Genomic DNA, 20034 nt, shown 5'->3' with positions numbered 1-20034 from the left:
GTGGGGTTCAGTAAGTTCATCAGGGCGAAGAATCGAACCCACAACCTCTGGGTTGGGGGACAACTACTCTACCACTGAGCCACGCCACCCCAAGAACCTACGTCTCCCAAAGACACGTTTTCAGCGCACCATAATGATGTCGTCATCAAAAAAATTGTTCGTTGACGAAATATTGTCATTATTGTCATTGAAACTTCAAATTCGTGATTACTAAAATGTACAGTGCTTCAGACCTTATTCTGATGTTATTAAACATGAGGTTGTTATAAAAGTGTATATTAAGAGAGCCAATTTATTAATACCCCCGATTTGTTCTTTGATAGAATATTCAAACATCAAAATAGTGTAATGTTGCTTACTGTAACATATATGACAATCAGATTTACACTTCATTAATGCTGCAACAATTAATCGGTTAACTCAGTACTTCTCAAATAGTGGGGCGCGCCCCCCTGGGGGGGGCGCAGAGCGATGCCAGGGGGGGGCACGTGTGACCTCGGGGAACATGCTTTTTTTTTTTTTTCCTGCCGTACTGGAATAAAGTGTACTTGCGCATCCACTCAGTGGGTGGCAGTGGCGCTCTCTTTTTCAGAGTGCGTGCAGTATTTTTGAACTAAGGAAGAGCACTCATCACACAGAAAACAAATATGAAGAGCAGTGCGCCGTCGCCGTTTTCCGACCGGACTCACTCACGCAGCGACCCACTGTCTTGTCCGGTTCTCACGCCGCCGCCCGATAAGTGCCATTTTCGGCTTGGGATCGTAACGACGACCGCCCTCACCTACGGTTCTACCTCGGCCGCCGAGAATGCGCTTTGTTCGTGCCGTTTGCCGTTTAGTTTTGACTTTTAATACTGTGGGTGATGAGGAAAGACTGTTGACTGTGTCTAAAAATAATTATAGCGGACCGCCAGAAGCCAAATCAATTAAGACGCCACCTAAAGACATTCGACCCCAATCTCATTGATAAGCCGCTTGATTGTTTTTCAGCGAAAACGTGCCGAATATTGCCAACAATCGTCCTGCTTTGTCAGTGTTATATCAGTAAACCAGTGAGCATTGTTAGCATGCTCATTGCAATATGACTCCACACCATTGCAAAGGAGGTAATACTGAGTGTGAGCAGCAAAAATAAAAACTGTCCTTCTGTCCAAGGACAATCTTTTTTTCCTTTATTCATTTTTGTTTTTTCGGTCAAATTTTTTGGCATATTGTCCTCATGAGTGAATGTTTCTAATCATTTTGAATTTGTTATTATTTACTGATTTTATTACATTTTATTTTTCTGTATCAAATGGTCAAAAATGTACCTTGAGTGTATTTTTACAGTTTGAATGTGACTTTTTTTTTTTTTTTTAATTCAGGCAAATTGATGCACGTCAAGTCTTCTCTGTTACAAACAAAACAATGTTAATAAAGTTATACTTTATTATAAGTTGATCTATGTTACTTTTTTTCTTTATTAGAAAAAAAGGACAATATTAGGCAGATGCGTATTTATAATAGTAATTTTATAGACAAATAATACTATTTACAGTGGCGGCAGAGAGTTTGGGGGGGCGCGAAACATTTACGTCTTGCTTGGGGGGGCGTAGCAGAAAATAATTGAGAAGCACTGGGTTAACTCGAGTATTCGATAAAAAAAATTTGAATTAAATGTTGTTGCTTCGAGTATTCATTTAATTAAAGTGGCATTGTAATGGTTTATTTTGAAAGTGTTTAGATTTAGCTTTATAGATTAGGGTGGAAACACTGCCCTCTGCTCTGCCTCATTTTACATGGCTGAATCCAACTGCTCCCTGTTAAGACCAACGTAAGCTAAGTTTTTGTTTGGGCTAATGTTTTTTAATCCATTGTTAATTCAGTTAAAAGGCATATTTAGTCATTTTTTGTGGGAATATGAGTCTGAACCATTTGTTAGGAACATTGTTTAAAAAAAAAAAAAAAAAAAAAAAACACGTTAGTGTTTGATAGCATTTATGGTAGCGGACTTTTGCTATGTAAGTTAGCCAATTGTTCTTTTGTTGTACATGGATCCTCATTTATTTATTTTTTATACCAATTGAGGCTCATCCCAGGTATTTTAATTTTTCATGTTCCTTATCCAATTACTCGATTATTCGAACTAAGTCCGCCATAGAACAGTATTGTTTGTTGCATTGCTTCTCGGTAAGATGCAACGGCGGTGTGTGGCAATGTTTTGTTCTCACTCAAACGAAAAGTTGTATGACTGGCCAAAGGATAGCAGGGCATGTAAATGGACATCTTTCATTCGCACGAAGCGAATGAATTTCACGCCATCATCGAGTAGTGTTCTCTGCTGCAAACACTTCGAAGATGCCTACTTCCTTAACCGGTCTGCTTATGATCAAGGATTTGCACAAAAAGTACCGGTAAGTGTGATTTTTTAATACATGACTGATGACTTTGTCAAAGCAGAGCTGCCAACTGTTGTGGAATGAATATCATAAGCTCGCGACGTTAGCCCAAAGTTAACTCGTGGCAATCCCCGATCATAGTTGTTGCGTTTGCTATGTTAAGCGTGTTTAAATTGTGCGTCATCTACGATCTTGTCCGAAAGGGTTAATCCACTGTCAATCGGGAAAGGGGTGTGGATGTGCATATAAGCGGGTCGGCGTTGCGGTAATTCACAGTCACGTTGCAGTAAGAGACACACACCGCCGGTGAGTTTGTGCACATTTTTTAGTATTTGGATTATGTATTTCCACTTTCATGCTTCAAGCATTGCATTTGTACAGTTCGGCGTTTCTTTCACGGTGATTGCTTGATAGCCTTCTAGTTTGTGTTTTACGTACGAGAGCCGCTGACAGGTGACAAAAACATGCGTGTTGCTTTTAATGTCTGGCAGCGAATCATGGGAAATGTAGTCTCGGGACAACACTGAAGTGGTTCTTTGTAATTTGTTCGCTTGTGTGAAAAAACTACATTTCCTCACGCCATTAAACGCCACTTCCTCCAGAGAGCCCCGAGCCGTGTTGTACTGTTAGCTCCATGCGTTAATAAAGAAACAAAGTTGTCAGCACGTCGTGTGTTCGATACATTTGTAAACAAAAAGCTCATAATAAGACACTATGCACGATCCGTTTAAGAGACGCTGGAGTAGGAGGAGGCGAGGAGGAGATCAGCGAGAAGCAAAACTTCGCGGTCGAATGTGGCGGCAGTCCGCTATTATTTTATTTTCTTATTGTTGCCGCAATAAAGTGGAGAAAGCCATCAACAACTCATCTCCTTCTTTCCCCCCCAACGTTTTATATTATTATTTTATATGCATGAGAGCTGCCGGATCTGTCAAAATGAATAGACAAAAACATAAAATTATGTGCAAACGCCTGCATCTTCAAATCATGAAAATAATAACAGCCTACCAATCTTGTAATCTTGATGGGTCTTGTATCCATTCCATGTCAGGTCGTCTAGGCACATTGTTTGCATCCTGATTAGCGCCTGGATAATACATGTTAGGTGCAACATAAAATTCCAACCTCCTCTTTTTCCTCCAACTCTTCAAAAACTTGGATCTCCTCCCTTGCGCTCGATCTCTCGCTTATATCGCTGTTTGAATCATTGTATGAAGGGCTTTGTATGGCGGCCGTATGTATGGAGCTGCCATCTCTGTTCCCGGTGTGACGTATCACTTCCGGGTTCGTCCCCTTTCAGGCTCGAACTTTGGAAACGCGATTATTTTGTCAAATAAACAACATATAAATTATTTTTTTCATGCTTTATTTGTTGGAGAATGTTTAATTACTTTAATTGTGACCGTATTTTGCATGTTATGAAATTACTTCACATTACTGCTTTAATGTTGACCCCCCGTTCGGTTTACGATGGTGACGTCATGCTGCGGTGCTTGTGCGTTACGCTATTGGAACATTTTATTTTTCACAGTGTAGATGATCAGATGCGCCAGTAAGGCTTGATGCCAATGCCGCACATTTTCTTACATGTTGTCGGTTTTCTGCATGTCCCACTCCCGCCTCCACTGTCCGGTGGCGTTGCGATGACGTGCCAGTCGCTCCTCGTCGATTTGTTGGCGCTCCTTCTTCCAACGCAAGTACTCCGCTCGCTCGCGGCCTGTCATGGACATGGTCATGTCCATTGAGCCTTTTGGGCCGGGTCGTCGACTCTAGAGAGGAAGACAAAAATAGGACCCCGTGCGATTTAACGTGGCAAACCTTCAGTTTTGGTTTGAAGCAGCAGTCTTTGACTCACAGTCCACTCTTTCTCCAGATCGCCGCCAGTCTTGACGTTATCAAAGTCTAGCCCGCCCCAGTTGCGGACATGTCTGCGGCTGCCCTCCTTGCGGTCAGTGTCGAGAGCCGGGCCGGAGCGACGCGGGTCGTCCAGGAAGTTGCGGAGGGGCTTATCGCCGTCAGCCTGAGAAGAGAACTTTCTTTTATTCAATATGCAACGGGGATCGCCCATCTGGTCATGAAATGCACGTTTCAGACCACAAATTCCAAATGAGTCAGTTACCCGCTGTCCTCGTTCATACTCCGCTATTCTCTCCATTTCCTCGTTCATTTTTTCAATGTTTTGTCGTCTCTTCTCCTCCCATTCCTGGGTGGGAAGAAGAAAACTTATCAAAACTAGGGCTGCCACAAATTATGGTTTTAATAGTTAACTAGTCACCGATTATTGCTGCATTGAGTCAACGAATTGGCTAATACATTCTATAAATCATGTGTTTTTACTGTTACATTACAGTAGGATTTATGTTTAAAATGTACACTGCTGGTCAAAAGTATTGGCACCCCTGCAATTCTGTCAGATCATGCTTAATTTCTCCCAGAAAATGATTGCATTTACAAATGCTTTTAATAGTAATATCCCCATTTATTTTGCTTGCAATGAAAAAATACAAAAGAGAATGAAAAAAAAAAAAAAAAATTATGATTTTACACAAAACTCCAAAAATGGCCCGGACAAAAGTATTGGAACCCTCAGCCTAATACTTGGGAGCACAACCTTTAGACAAAATAACTGCGAACAACCGCTTCCGGTATCCATCAATGAGTTTATTGCAATGCTCTGCTGGTATTTTAGACCATTCTTCTTTGGCCAACTGCTCCCAAAAATCTGAAATTTAAAGGGTGCCTTCTCCAAACTGCAATTTTCAGAGGTGTTTAATGGGATTGAGGTCTCCACTCATTGCTGGCCAATTTAGAAGTCTCCAGTGCTTAGTCTCAAACCATTTTCTAGTGTTTTTTGAAGTGTGTTTTGGGTTATTGTCCTGCTGGAAGACCCATGACCTCTGAGGGAGACCCAGCTTTCTCACACTGGGCCCTACATTATGCTGCAAAATTTGTTGGTAGTCTTCAGACTTCATAATGCCATGCACACAATCAAGTAGTCCAGTGCCAGAGGTAGCAAAGCAACCCCAAAACATCAGGGAAACTCTGCCATGTTTGATTGTGGGGACAGTGTTTTCTTTAAAGGTCTAGTTTTTTTCCTGTAAACTCTGATTTGTAACCTTGAGAGTGCCCATGCTTCCTCACAATTTGGCTTCTCACATCCTCAGACAGTTCTTTGGCCTTCTTTCTTTTCTCCATGCTCAATGTGGTACACACAAGAACACATGACAGAGGTTGAGTCAACTTTAATCCATTTGAACTGGCTGCCACAGGTAAGTAACAGGTAATGTCAAGTATACAAATGTCAATTATACAAATTAGAGAAGCATCACATGATTTTTCAAAGGGTGCCAATACTTTAGTCCGTCGCATTTTTGTGTAAAATAATCATGATTTTTTTTCCCCCATTCTCTTTTGTGTTTTTTCATTGCAAGCAAAATCGATGAAGATATTACCGAACTACCAAAGCATTTGTAATTGCAATCCTTTTCTGGGAGAAACTGAGCATTATCTGACAGAATTGTGTGGGTGCCCATACGTTTGGCCAGCACTGTGAATGGCTGAGAAAAGGTGACTGAATATTTTGTGATGATGAAACTAATATTTTCCAAAGCAAAAGCTGATGACAGTATATTTTAAATAAAATTGATGAAAAAAAAAGAAAATATTTACTGTTTCTGAATTTATAGGAATAAAAACATTAACAAAATACTTTCTTTCCTTTTTTGTTTTTTTATCTAAAATAAATGTATTTTGAATATAATTAGAAAAAGATTTTTTTCTGCATTTCCATTTTAATTAATTTTTTTAAACAAAAAATAAGACAGAAAAAGAAAAAAACAATAGGAAATACAAATAAATAGCAAAAAACAAAATTGGACTATTTTTCAGTCAATGTCTCTAAACGATTAAATTGTTGTCGAATAGCTCAATACCACTGCAGCGCTATTGCCAACTTGTTAAAAGTATTGCAGTCTAACTCAAGATAATAAAAAATAGTAGTATTATTTACTTTGGACTTCCTGTCCACGCCGCCTGGTGTCCCTTCTGCATCTCCTCCTCCTCTTCCTGGTCCCCCTCCTCCTCTTCCCCTCCTGCCTCCTCGCCGCCCCCCCGCTTCACCCTGCTCTCCATCTCTGGGCGTACGTGGTTCCCGTGTTCTCCTCTCCTGGCGGCTCCCACCTCCTCCTCTGGGCGTCCCGCCCCTCGCCATACGCCCAGAGCCAGTCCTCCTTGGGGGACTGCGGTTGTCGGCGGGTCCTCGGGTGGTGTCACCTTCCTCCGACGCCCTCCGCCCGCGGGGTGTGGCGGGCTTCCAGTCGTCTACTACGCGCTTGTCCTGCAAGAGACAGGAAGTGGTTGTCCTTTCAGTGTTATTTGTAGGAAGGAAAGTTAGGTGTCGTGTGGGGTAGAACTACAGTGTAACAACAAAGTGAGTACACCCCTCGAATTTCTGTAGATATTTAAGTACAGTGATACCTCAGCTCACGAACGCTTAAGCTCACGAACTTTTCGCCTCAAGAACATTAAATTCGCGAGCATATAGTCTCTGCTGACGAACTAGTTTTCGGCGGACGAACCAATTCACGCGGTCGAAAAGCGCCACGAGAAGCTGACGCACGCTCACGGCGTCCCAGTTCGTCCCCTCACTTTCGTTGAGTGCGGACGTGATTTGTGTTTGATAGACATTTTGGACCATATTGAGTGTACTTCTGCTATTATGGGACCGAAAAAGAGTTACCTACAGTCCTTATGGAAGGTGACTCGTGTTACCAATTCGCCCTCGACTGGTAATTGGCGGTGCTTTCAGCTTCCCACCGTAGTGAGAAGTGGACCGGCGAGTCACGTTGGCTCCTTGTCGTCGGTTGTCTTCGGTTCGCCCGATTTCCTCTCCAGAAAGGAGGCGGCGTGCATACAAACACCCAGAGGCGTCGGATGGCTTTTTGTGGGCACTCTTATTAACAACCAAAAGCATGTGGGGGGCACAGCAGTGGCGTCTACACTAACTGCGCACTTTGCCGGTAACACTCTCCTTCCAAACAGTAACTCCCTCCCTCCCTCCTCCTCCCACTCCATTCCATCAAGCCATCAACTACCATCACAAAGGTAAATAAAACGACTATTATACAGTACAGTTTATTTCTTTAATTATAATACAATAGCACATTTATTATACATAAAATAAGGTATATTTTTGTGTAGTTTTAAGGCTTATTTAGTAGAAAATTATGTTTTATGGGGACCTGGGAACGGATTATTCTCATTTTAATGGTTTCTAATGGGAAATAAATGTTCGGAAGACGAACTTTTCGCCTTACACACACTTTCTGGGAACCAATTATGTTCGTGAGCTATCACTGTATATCTTTTCATGGGACAACACTTTGACACAATGAAAAGTAGTCTGTGTGCAGCTTATATAATAAAGTTTATTTTATTTATTTTCCCCTCAAAATAACTCAAAATGTAGCCATTAATATCTAAACCCCTGGCAACAAAAGTGAGTACACCACAGGGGAACTACGTACGTCCCTAAATGTCCAAATTGAGTACTGCTTGTCATTTTCACTCCAAAATGTCATGTGACTCGTTACAGGAGTGCTGTTGCTGAAGAGATTGAAGAAAAGGGGGGGGGGGGGGGGTCAGCCTGTTAGTGCTCAGACCATACACCACACTCTACATCAAATTGGTGTGCATGGCTGTCACCCCAGGAGAAAGCCTGTTCGGAAGACGGTACACAAGAAAGCCTGCAAACATTTTGCTGAAGATATGTCAATAAAGCACATGGATTACTGGAACCATGTCCTATGGTCTGATGAAACAGGCGGTCTTTCTTGTGTACCGTCTTCAGAAGAGGCTTCCTCCTGGGGTGACAGCCATGCACACCAATTTCATGTAGAGTGCGCCGTATGGTCTGAGCACCAATAGGGTGACCCCCCCCACCTCTTCAATCTCTGCAGCAATGTTGACAGCACTCCTGGAACGAGTCACATGACATTTTTGAGGGAAAATGACAAGCAGTACTCAATTTGGACATTTAGGGATGTACGTACTTTCAATGCGGTGTACTTGCTTTTGTTGCCAGGGGTTTGGATACTAAGGGCTATATTTTGAGTTATTTGGAGGAGAAAATAAATTAAATGTTGTATAAGCTGCACACAGACTACTTTTCATTGTGTCAAAGAGTCATTTTGTCAGTGTTGTGCCATGAAAAGATATACTTAAACATCTGCAGAACGGGTGTACTCACTTTTGTGATACACTGTAATCCTACTTCTTTTAACCTCTTGGCTGCCATTGAAGATGACAGACAAACTAGAGTTGCTTTAAAAATTAACCGTTTTAACATATTTCAATTCCCTGACTGCCGAGTGGAAAAAAAATGCTGTGGAAAACCACAAGGAAAAAGCCAACTTTGACTCAACTTTACAAAAGAAAAAAGACAGTCAGTTCAGCGCAACATTTGCAACACAACAATGTAGATTTTTGGGCGGCATAATTTTGAACAATTCTGATATTGTGCAACGCCACCCTCTGGTGGTCAAGTTATTGCAAGTGTGCCAACTAACCCTGTTCTCCATTTGCCTGGTACACCAGACTCACCGCTGTTCCAGCTATTGAGTCTGGCCACCATTCAGCAGATACAATTTCCAGGGGGGAGCAAGCCACAGCAAACAGACAGCGGAATGGACCAATCAGCGACGGGCAGACGTGACGTTAGTAAAACGACGAGGGCAGGACGAGGGACTTGCGCGTGGAAGTAAACATACGAGGAGAGCGGAGTTTATTCAACATGGCTAGCGCGAGACAGACTCAACAGACAGTCAATGACTCGTGTCGATGTGTTTTTGGTCATTTAAAACTGATTTTACCGTGGATTGGAACATATTCTTGGCTCTCCTGATCACCATCTGTGTTGTTGTGGAGACGACTACCGACGTGACGTTGCTCGTTAAGAACACGTCACGCAAATAAACGAATCTGATTTGTCGATTGATTTTGTACCTGTTCGAGAGGCCGTCAATGGGCTGGTTCCCAGGCTTTTTTCTCTCAGTGTTTGAAAAATACAGGGAGAACAGTCTGGCTGTGCCAGGCAAGTTCTCCCCTACTCAGCAGATGTGGGAGTGAGGAGCATTTTAAATCAAATCTCAAGGCTCAACATTCGAATTCGGCAGTGTAACCTACCATCTGGCGAATGTGTGACGCCAACGGAAACAGAACATAAAAGCAAGCCATAAACAGATTACAGCACGGGTGTAGACTTTATAGCATGATATTGATGCCGATGTGCTGGTTTTTAGCCACGGCGGGGAAGGTCGTTCGTTCTAATGTTTATCATTTTTCAAGCCATGCTGACAGACTGTCGCGGGGTTCTTTCAACTACAAAAAAAAAATAAAAATAAAAATAAAAAACTGATGGTGTCTGCAGATAGAGGCCTGTTCTGTTTTTTTTTATTTTTTATTTTTTTAATTTGAACAAAAGTTCAAAACAACAGTACTGTACTGTTTACTGGACTTCTTCGTTCCTTTTTTCCGTGTGTGTTGCAGAATATAAAACAAATATTTTTGTTTCTTTTGGCAATGCCATTGAATTTCTGGATTATTTTGTTACTTTTTATAGCTTAAAAAAATTAATTAAAAGCCCAGTCGTTTCACCTGATTCAGATCCTCTGAAAAATGGCGCGAACACGTGATCAGATCGGATACATCCTTACTATTTAAAGAATATTTGAAAGGACTTCAGCAGCAGCAGCCAAACACAAAAAAAAACACAGATGGGAAATTCGGTCCCCCCCCACCCAAAAAAAAATAAATAAATTTTTTTTAAAAACCTTGCTGCTCCGACATGGACACACTTCACGCTTCCTCTCTTCCAAAAATGCCCCTTTATAGACAGGAGCATACCACACAAATGCTATTTTTAGACCGTGACGTCGCCTTCGTAACGTGGAAGTGGGACATTATAGACAACACGCCCTCGCATACAAACCATGCTATTTCTACTTGTTTTCTCTGGTAAGCTTCCAAAAAAGAACATGCTGATCAAACACTGCTGCTATGGAACTTGTAGAAACGACTCTATAACATTACAAAATATGAAGGATGTTTTCTTCATACGTTTCCCGAAACCAAAAACTCAGAGGGGAAAAAAAAAAAGTGAGGAATGGATAAACTTGCGCGGACATCCAAAAGACCAGTTTAACGCCAGCAAAGTAAAGCTATTCACATTTATATGCAATAAACATTTTGTTGGGGGCCACGGTGCTTCAGAGGATGAAGAGGTAAGTCATTTTGATATTTTTACTTATTTTTCAGCGTGGCGTTTTGGCGTGCTGCTTATGACTGGTAATGAATGACCTGAAAAAAATTAAAATCGTATCTGAATGCCACTGTTGCCTTTTCTGTTGTAAAACAAAAAAAAACTTTAGTAAAGAGGAAGTGTAAATAAATTATAGAATTAAGATTTGTTATTCGGGAAAAAATGTAAAGTGTTTATTAGCTGTCACTGAGGAGCATTTGCGATCGCTACACAAAAAATAGCAATGTAAATTGCCCCCAAGAACAATCTGAGACGCAAGACAAGCAAGCTTTAAAACTTTAACATGTCGAAAGTAGACATAAGGGAAATTATGGAATAACGGGAGCAAATTTAACAACTTTAACGGTTGATGCACAATATTAAATTAACTGAATGTAGTTCAAAGCTGCTGATACAGAACGGACACTTGAGTATTTTATTTACCGTTTTGAACTGTTAACTTTTTGTAACTAATGTACGAAACATAAAAAAAAGCAGCTAATAGATTGCTCAATAAGATCAATAATCGATTTATATTGAATCGTAGTCTCTGAATCGTAATTGAATCGTTAGGCGCCCAAAGATTCCCACCTCTAAGTTTAGTACTTACTCCCCCCACAGGCGACTTGGAGACGTCCACCGTGATTGTGAAGTTTTCTTTCTCCATCCTTCTACGGTCTCCGGTCTCCGCCGGCTCATGGGCGCGGGGTTTCCGTGGTGTGGTGATGGCAATTCCCTCCTGTTCTGCCTTTTTCTTATCCTCTTCGATTTCCTATCGGCAACCAGAATACGTGCCATTGAGTCAGCATCAAATGTCCCAAGGCATCCATTCGACCACGTACTTGATAGCGCTTGACCAGAGCTTCATTCTTCTTCCTCAGTGCTTCAATCCTTCGGTCCAACTCAGCGTCCTTCTCCTCCTTGGTCTTGAGGTCCACTGTTGAAGACTGAAAAAAACAAAAATTGAAGGAAAAGGTTAGAAGAAAGAAAAGTACCGTATTTTTCAGACTATAAGTCGCCCCGGAGTATAAGTCGCATTTTGGGGGGAAATTTACTTGATAAAATCCAACACATAGAACAGATTTGTCATCTTGAAAGGCAATTTAAAATAAAAATACAATGGAGAACAGCATGCTGAATAAGTGTACAGTATTATAATTACAGCTAGGAATCTTTGGGCACCTAACGATTCGATTACGATTTAGAGGCTCCGATACGATTATAAAATGATTATTGGTACACCCCCCCTCCTTTTTTTTTTTTTTTAATGTTTTGTACATTAGTTCCAAAATTGTTCAAAAATCCTCTCAGGCTAAACCAAACTACTATTTCAGTATCAAGTTAACATATAACAGTCAACAAATATACAACAATGACAGTAAACAAAAAACTCCAGTCCACTAAACTTTTGTCAATGTTTTAAAACTATTTCAAGATTTAACGATAGATTCAAGACAAGATTCTGCCGATTTAGGAGTATTTTAGATAAAAAGTTAATTAGGTTCGCTACAACAGAGCCTTCTAGAGAGGTCTACTGCTTTAAGATGGCGGCTGTTTACTTACGCCGGAAAGTGTCATTTCGCATTTCTGTTCAATAATACATGTTCTAACACCGACATCGTTTGTCATTTTGCATCTAGTTCTACATATATATGATATCTACTGTAGCCGTATGTTTGTAGCAACAAGCAACTGGGCATTGTTTGTAGCGGCTGTCGGCCGCAGTCAGGTATGATTGTTTTTTTTATCTAGCGGCATGAGTTGAACATTATATTTACTCTCGGTCCGTTCCTCATTGCGTCCCAAAGACCGCGCTGTGTTTTACTTCCGCTTTACCTGGTATAATTCAATAATCGGAATTTGGATATTTGTGAATCGTTCTCGAATCTTTCACGGCCGAATCGTGAATAATCTAAGAATCGGAAATTTCGCACACCTCTAATTATAATGTACCATGATGCATGAACAACCAAATGCGAACGTGGGCAGTATGTTAACGTAACATAGCTATTAAGAGTTATTCAGATAACTATAACAAAGAACATGCAAGTTTACCAAACCAACAGTGTCACTCCAAAACACCAAAATAACATGTGAAATGATACACCGTATTGGCCCCAATATAAGACGGCCCTGATTATAAGATGACCCCCTCTTTTTCAAGACTCAACTTTTTGAACACCAAATTATTTTTTATACAGCAAATAATTACAGTACATCTGAAACAAATGATTATAACAATATATTTGAGAGAAAAAGCATGTTATTTTGCTTCATTCAAATCTTAATATCTGAACATTTAAATATGTAAACTAAAGTGCACTCACATTCGTAAATGAATGGCTTCTGGTTTTTGAAATGTAAATATTCCAATCTATTGTGATAAAACAACAAAATTGCAATAACTTCATTAACCATCAAAGTGAAGTCTAACTGTAGTCTTGTGACAAATCTGAATAAGGAAAACCATTGCAATAAAATAATGCAAACTGGTTAAACTTGAGAATGGCTGAGATCTGTCATGACAGAACATCGCTTCAATGATATCTGGCGCCATCTAGCGTTGTGAATGGGTATAATGTCTAGACCGTGAATATAAGACCACCCCACTTTTTCAGTCTTATTTCAATGCGAAAAAACAGTCTTATATTCGGGCCAATACGGTAATAACATGTTAATAATTTCACACATAAGTCGCTCCAGAGTATAAGTTGCACCCCCAGCCAAACTATGAAAAAAACTGCGATTTATAGTCCAAAAAATGCAGTAAATATGAAGACAAAAACACGGCAAAACAAGAAAAGAAGAAATTACAAGGTTAAAGAAACAAGTGGAGAAAAAAATAAAAGGAATTTAGACAGGCCAAAAAGAAAAATCAAGATAAAGGCAGGTCAAAAGATGACAAAAGCGAAAATACAAAACAAGATGAAGCGCGAAAAAGAATAAGAAAAACAAGCAGAAAGAAAAGACAAAAAAGGATTAAAAAGATGATAAGATAGATTACAATTCAAGAAATTGATTTTTTTTAAAAAACAAACATCTCAAATCAATGGCAGTACACAGAAGAAAAAATGAAACAATGGAAAACAAATAAGAAAATATGGCAATGAGGAAACGACAGAGGGAAGACGAAATGCTAAAACCAAAGACGAAAGAAAAAAAAGGAGAAAATGACACAAATATAAATAAGTAAACACAAATTAGGAAAGTTGATTTTTTCTTTTATCCCTGACATGTTTCAACCGTGTCAGGTAAATAAAACAACCAAAAACCAATCGCCTGGGATAAAAGAAATATTCAACTAAGTGTAGACAAAATGAACTCAATACAACTACTAATTAGGAAAATAAAACTCAAAGACATCTATGACACAAGAAACACAAGAAAAATCCAAGACAAAAGAAAAACGACAAAAACAAAAATACAAAAGAAAACAAAAAAATAATTCAAAAGAAGACAAAAAATAGAAAATATTAAGAGGGAAAAGGCCTCATTAGTGGATTTTTCTCACTAGTAAAACAGCACCATCGAGTGGACTAAAAGCTGCACATCCACCATTTGAATCTGGGTTCAAATTCCACGCTCTTCAATGCAGTACAAGTATATGTATATATTTTTTAATTGAACAACTCACCATGACTTCTTCCGTCTTGTCATGCACGAGCTGTGGGCTGAATGCTTTGCTGCATTAGAAAAAAACATATTTATCAATAATTAGTTCATTCAATGACCATTTGAACCTTCCACAACATTAAATTAACTAGTTGTTGTCCTCAACTCTAATGACCCGTTTTTGTTATTGATCCCTCGTTTTTCGCGGTTGATGCCCCCCCCCCCCCCCCCGCGAAAATCAGCAAAGTATAGGCGGAGCCTAATTACAATTTTTTCTTCTTCAATGTATTTATTAAGATTTAACGGCATTGGAAAGAGATACAAAAGACATGATTTTCCCCCAAAGTATAATAAAAACCATATATGTATATTTTTCTAAATAGTTTTTAAGCATGGCAAATGTGATAGTTATGATATATAGAAGAAAATGATTTGTATATGTATACATGTACAGTGCCTTGCAAAAGTATTCGGCCTCCTTGAACCTTGCAACCTTTCGCCACATTTTCAGGCTTCAAACATAAACTGAGAGTATCCCGAACGTTTTCCTACCAGTCCATTAGGACTAAAATAAAATCTTTTTCCGTTGTAAACACTGGGGCTCGACTATGGAATACATGTGATGCAGCACTAACGAATATAAACTCATTAAACTACTTCAAAAAAATGTATAAGAAAAGCATAATAAGCCAGTACATTGCCCAGACATAACAATAACAGCACACACGATACAGATAAGAATGTCCTCACACCAAACCAGGCTAAATGCCAGGGACAACTAGAGTTGACATAACAATTCTGGGACGCGCCCCGCATCTAAATCACATTATTTGTGAAATCTCCATGGAAATTAATGACTTTTTGAACAGTAGGCGCTAGACTGTCATTGGACTGATCATGAGCTGTTGCTTGTGCGACCTTGGTGGAAGGGGGACGGGTCTCGATAAGCTTTGGCTTTTTTCCGTTCCCTTTGTCATGTCTCTTTTCATCGTCTTGGATAAACAAATATTCCCCTTTCTTTCTTCCTCTTTCCTTCTTTTTTCTTTTTTTTATGTTGATTTTAATGCTGATGATGATGATGATGATGTTGATGATGATGACAAATGACAATAAATTCAAATCTCTTCAAAAAAAGATATAAAATTTTAATTTTTTGTCAAGAATCAACAACAAGTGGGACACAATCGTGAAGTGGAACAAAATTTATTGGATAATTTAAACTTTTTTAACAAATAAAAAACTGAAAAGTGGGGCGTGCAATATTATTCGGCCCCCTTGCGTTAATACTTTGTAGCGCTGCCTTTTGCTCCAATTACAGCTGCAAGTCGCTTGGGGTATGTTTCTATCAGTTTTGCACATCGAAAGACTGACATTCTTGCCCATTCTTCCTTGCAAAACAGCTCGAGCTCAGTGAGGTTGGATGGAGAGTGTTTGTGAACAGCAGTCTTCAGCTCTTTCCACAGATTCTCGATTGGATTCAGGTCTGGACTTTGACTTGGCCATTCTAACACCTGGATACGTTTATTTTTTAACCATTCCATTGTAGATTTGGCTTTATGTTTTGGATCATTGTCCTGTTGGAAGATAAATCTCCGTCCCAGTCTCAGGTCTTGTGCAGATACCAACAGGTTTTCTTCCAGAATGTTCCTGTATTTGGCTGCATCCATCTTCCCGTCAATTTTAACCATCTTCCTTGTCCCTGCTGAAGAAAAGCAGGCCCAAACCATGATGCTGCCACCACTATGTTGGACAGTGGGGATGGTGTGTTCAGGGTGATGAGCTGTGTTGCTTTTACGCCAAACATATCGTTTTGCATTGTGGCCAAAAAGTTCAATTTTGGTTTCATCTGACCAGAGCACCTTCTTCCACATGTTTGGTGTGTCTCCCAGGTGGCTTGTGGCAAACTTTATACGAGACTTTTTATGGATATCTTTGAGAAATGGCTTTCTTCTTGCCAATCTTCCATAAAGGCCAGATTTGTGCGGTGTACGACTGATTGTTGTCCTATGGACAGACTCTCCCACCTCAGCTGTAGATCTCTGCAGTTCATCCAGAGTGATCATGGGCCTCTTGGCTGCATCTCTGATCAGTTTTCTCCTTGTTTGAGAAGAAAGTTTGGAAGGACGGCCGGGTCTTGGTAGATTTGCAGTGGTCTGATGCTCCTTCTATTTCAATATGATGGCTTGCACAGTGCTCCTTGAGATGTTTAAAGCTTGGGAAATCTTTTTGTATCCAAATCCGGCTTTAAACTTCTCCACAACAGTATCTCGGACCTGCCTGGTGTGTTCCTTGGTTTTCATGATGCTCTCTGCACTTTAAACAGAACCGAGACTATCACAGAGCAGGTGCATTTATACGGAGACTTGATTACACACAGGTGGATTCTATTTATCATCATCGGTCATTTAGGACAACATTGGATCATTCAGAGATCCTCACTGAACTTCTGGAGTGAGTTTGCTGCACTGAAAGTAAAGGGGCCGAATAATATTGCACGCCCCACTTTCCAGTTTTTTATTTGTTGAAAAAAAGTTTAAATTATCCAATAAATGTTGTTCCACTTCACGATTGTGTCCCACTTGTTGTTGATTCTTGACAAAAAATTAAATTTCATATCTTTATGTTTGAAGCCTGAAATGTGGTGAAAGGTTGCAAGATTCAAGGGGGCCCAATACTTTTGCAAGGCACTGTATATAGACCCCAATCACGTGACGTCACAACTCCGCCCCCCTGACTGGTGCCGCCATATTGCCCGTCAGCTCATCGTGTTTACATATTACCGCTACGTACATTCCTCCTATTACTGCGTGTTTTTCTGCTTGTCTTCGGAATCACCACCTAGTAAACGAACCCAAAAACCTTCCTGACAATCGTTAACATTGATTAATCAAAATGGTGACGGCATGTGTGGCGGTTGGTTGCAGTAACAGAGAAGATAAACGGTCATTTTAGTAGTTGCTGTGTGCCCATTGTTCAAAGGGCAAATCTCTAAAGCAGCACGGTTTGTTTATCTAGGTCCATGATGCGTTTGTGTCGACAACCGTCAGACAGCGGTGAAAACATCAATATGATGCCAACACGATCGCAGACATCATCAGACGGAGACTACGAAGCTCGTCGCCGGAAGCATGAAGGTGAGCACAACAGGTGTTGTGCCGAAAAATAGCCGCCCTGCGTGAAATGTCCCCCCTGACGGGAGCGCCCACACGGAAACGACTTTCTTGTACCGTGAATATGTATTATTTTACTCTGGTTGAACTAATAAATGTCATACCTGTGTGATTGTCATTGGGATATGGTCGTGAAAACCTGTAGCCTAATACATTTCTGTTCAAAGATGGTTATGTGGCCCAGTCCACGATTTGTCACTAAAATACAGTACTAATATTTTGTGTAATTATTTAAAACTGATCTTACAGTCGTAAATCCATTACTGTTATGCGTCCATGAAAACATTTGATGTTTTCACTTCAATAAAGCGTTATAAATAAGCGCTCCCGTCAGGGGGGACATTTCACGCGGGGCAGATATTTTTCGGCACACACCGGCCCGTTGTCGAACTGCCGATCAAGTTTCATTTTACAATCGTGACAACGGTGACGCTCAGCTGACCAAATGTCGATTTATATTCAGGCCGGTGCCGATTTTGGGTACCCGACTTCTCATCGTGACATAAACTGGAGTACGATTGGAAATTTTGTGGTCTCAGGACGAGCTCTGACGCACGGGACGGGACCGGACGGGAGGAAACATCGGTTTGGGCATCAAATATGGATCTGGCGACTGGATCGACCGAAGCTTTTATGCAACTCATCCAATGACTTTACAGCATCTAATAGCACCAGGGCTTCCATAATTTGCAAGTGAATCCACCTTTAGAAACTACGATCAATGACAATACGGACACACAATGACGGACAATATGGCGGCACAATACAGCGATCACGTGATTGTGTGACGTTGGTGATTGGGGTCTATACAGTGGTATGAAAAAGTATCTGAACCTTTTGGCATTTCTCACATTTCTGCATAAAATCACCATCAAATGTGATCTGATTTTTGTCAAAATCATACAGATGAAAAAAAAGTGTGCTTTAACTAAAACCACACAAATATTTATAGGTTTTCATATTTTAATGAGTATAGTATGCAAACAATGACAGGAGGTGGAAAAATAAATAAGTGAACCATCACATTTAATATTTTTGGCCCCCCTTTTGCAGCAATAACTTCAACCAGATGCTTCCAGTAGCTGCAGATCAGACTAGCAAATGGATCACACTCTCTCATACTGGTCACTGCAAGTTCCAACATGGCACCACATGGAAAAGAACTCTGTGAGTATCTTAAAAGATGTCTTGTTGCGCTACATGAACATGGCCAAGGCTAAAAGAAGATTGCCAACACCCTGAAACTGAGCTGCAGCACAGTGGCTAAGATCATCCAGCGTTTTAAAAGAGCAGGGTCCACCCAGAACAGGCCTCGGGTCGGTCGTCCAAAGAAGCTGAGCGCACGTGCTGGGCGTCGTATCCAAATGCTTGCTTTGAAAGATCGTTGCAGGAGTGCTGTCAGCATTGCTGCAGAGATTGAAGTAGTGCTGCAACGATTAATCGATTAACTAAAGTATTCGATTAGAAAAAAAGATTCGAACTAAATGTTGCTGCTTCGAGTATTCGTTTAAGTGGCGTTGTAATGGTTTATTTTGAAAGTGTTTGAATTTAGTTCTATTGATTTGGATGGCTACACTGCCCTCTAGACTGCCTCATTTCAAATGGCTGAATCCAGCTGCTTCATGTTAAGACCAACATAAGTTTTTGTTTGAGATGTTTTTTTTAATGCATTCGTAATTGAGTTTATAGGTATATTTAGCCGTTTTTTTTTTTTTTTGAGGGAATATGTGTCTAAACCATTTGTTCAGAGCATTGTATAAATTTTTTTTTAAAAATGTTTGATAGCATTTAAGCAAGTAAACTTTTGCTATGTAAGTTAGCCAATTATTCTTTTGTTGTACATAGATCCTATTTTTTTCATACCGTTTGAGGTCGAACTAACCAGTTCATCGATTAATCAGCCACTAAAATAATCGATAGCTGAAGCCCTAGATTGAAGAAGTGGGCGGTCAGCCTGTTCGTGTTCAGACCATACACCACACTCTACATCAAATTGGTGTGCATGGCTGTCTCCCCAGGAGGAATCCTCTTCTGAAGACGGTACACAAGAAAGCCCACAAACAGTGTGCTGAAGACATGTCAACAAAGCACATGGATTGCTGGAAGCATGTCCTATGGTCTGATGAGACGATTAATTTGTCTGGTTCCGACTGTCTCAAGCATGTGTGGCGGCGACCAGGTGAGGAGTACAAAGATAAGTGTGTCATATCTACAGTCAAGCATGGTGGTGGGAATGCCATGGTCTAGTGCTGCATGAGTGCTGCAGGTGTTGGAGAGTTACATTCCATTGATGGAAACATGAACTCCAACATGTACTGTGAAATACTGCAGCAGAGCACTATCCCCTCCCTCCAGAAACTGGGTCGCAGGGTTCCAGCATGACAATGACCCCAAACACACCTCCAAGATGACCACTGCTTTACTGAAGAGGCTGAGGGTAAAGGTGATGGACTGGCCAAGCATGTTTCCAGACTTGAACCCAACAGAACATCTTTGGGGGATCCTCAAGCGGAAGGTGGAGGTGCGCAAAGTCTCAAATACCCGGCAGCTCCGCAATGGAGGAGTGGAAGAGCATTCCA

General features: G+C 40.5%; 1 protein-coding gene across 7 annotated transcripts in view; it reads right to left on the bottom strand.

The window, feature by feature from the left end:
- LOC130917580 (coiled-coil domain-containing protein 9-like) overlaps positions 1 to 20034 on the bottom strand; it is a 61074-nt gene that overhangs the window by 39979 nt on the left and 1061 nt on the right. For all 7 annotated transcript variants that reach the window (XM_057839154.1, XM_057839155.1, XM_057839157.1 and 4 more), the window contains 7 exons: positions 14308 to 14356; positions 11516 to 11620; positions 11284 to 11445; positions 6387 to 6713; positions 4497 to 4580; positions 4233 to 4397; positions 3965 to 4146 (listed from right to left, as the gene is read on the bottom strand). In XM_057839154.1, coding sequence (XP_057695137.1) covers positions 3965 to 4146; positions 4233 to 4397; positions 4497 to 4580; positions 6387 to 6713; positions 11284 to 11445; positions 11516 to 11620; positions 14308 to 14310 — 1028 coding nt within the window. In that variant the 5' untranslated portion in view covers positions 14311 to 14356. The remainder of the gene's footprint in view (positions 1 to 3964; positions 4147 to 4232; positions 4398 to 4496; positions 4581 to 6386; positions 6714 to 11283; positions 11446 to 11515; positions 11621 to 14307; positions 14357 to 20034) is intronic.

This window comes from Corythoichthys intestinalis, chromosome 6 (genome assembly GCF_030265065.1).
Source record: "Corythoichthys intestinalis isolate RoL2023-P3 chromosome 6, ASM3026506v1, whole genome shotgun sequence".
In the NCBI taxonomy this organism is placed as follows: domain Eukaryota; kingdom Metazoa; phylum Chordata; class Actinopteri; order Syngnathiformes; family Syngnathidae; genus Corythoichthys; species Corythoichthys intestinalis.
The sequence above is the reverse complement of the archived record's forward strand: the minus strand, read 5'-3'. Positions and strand labels throughout refer to the sequence as shown.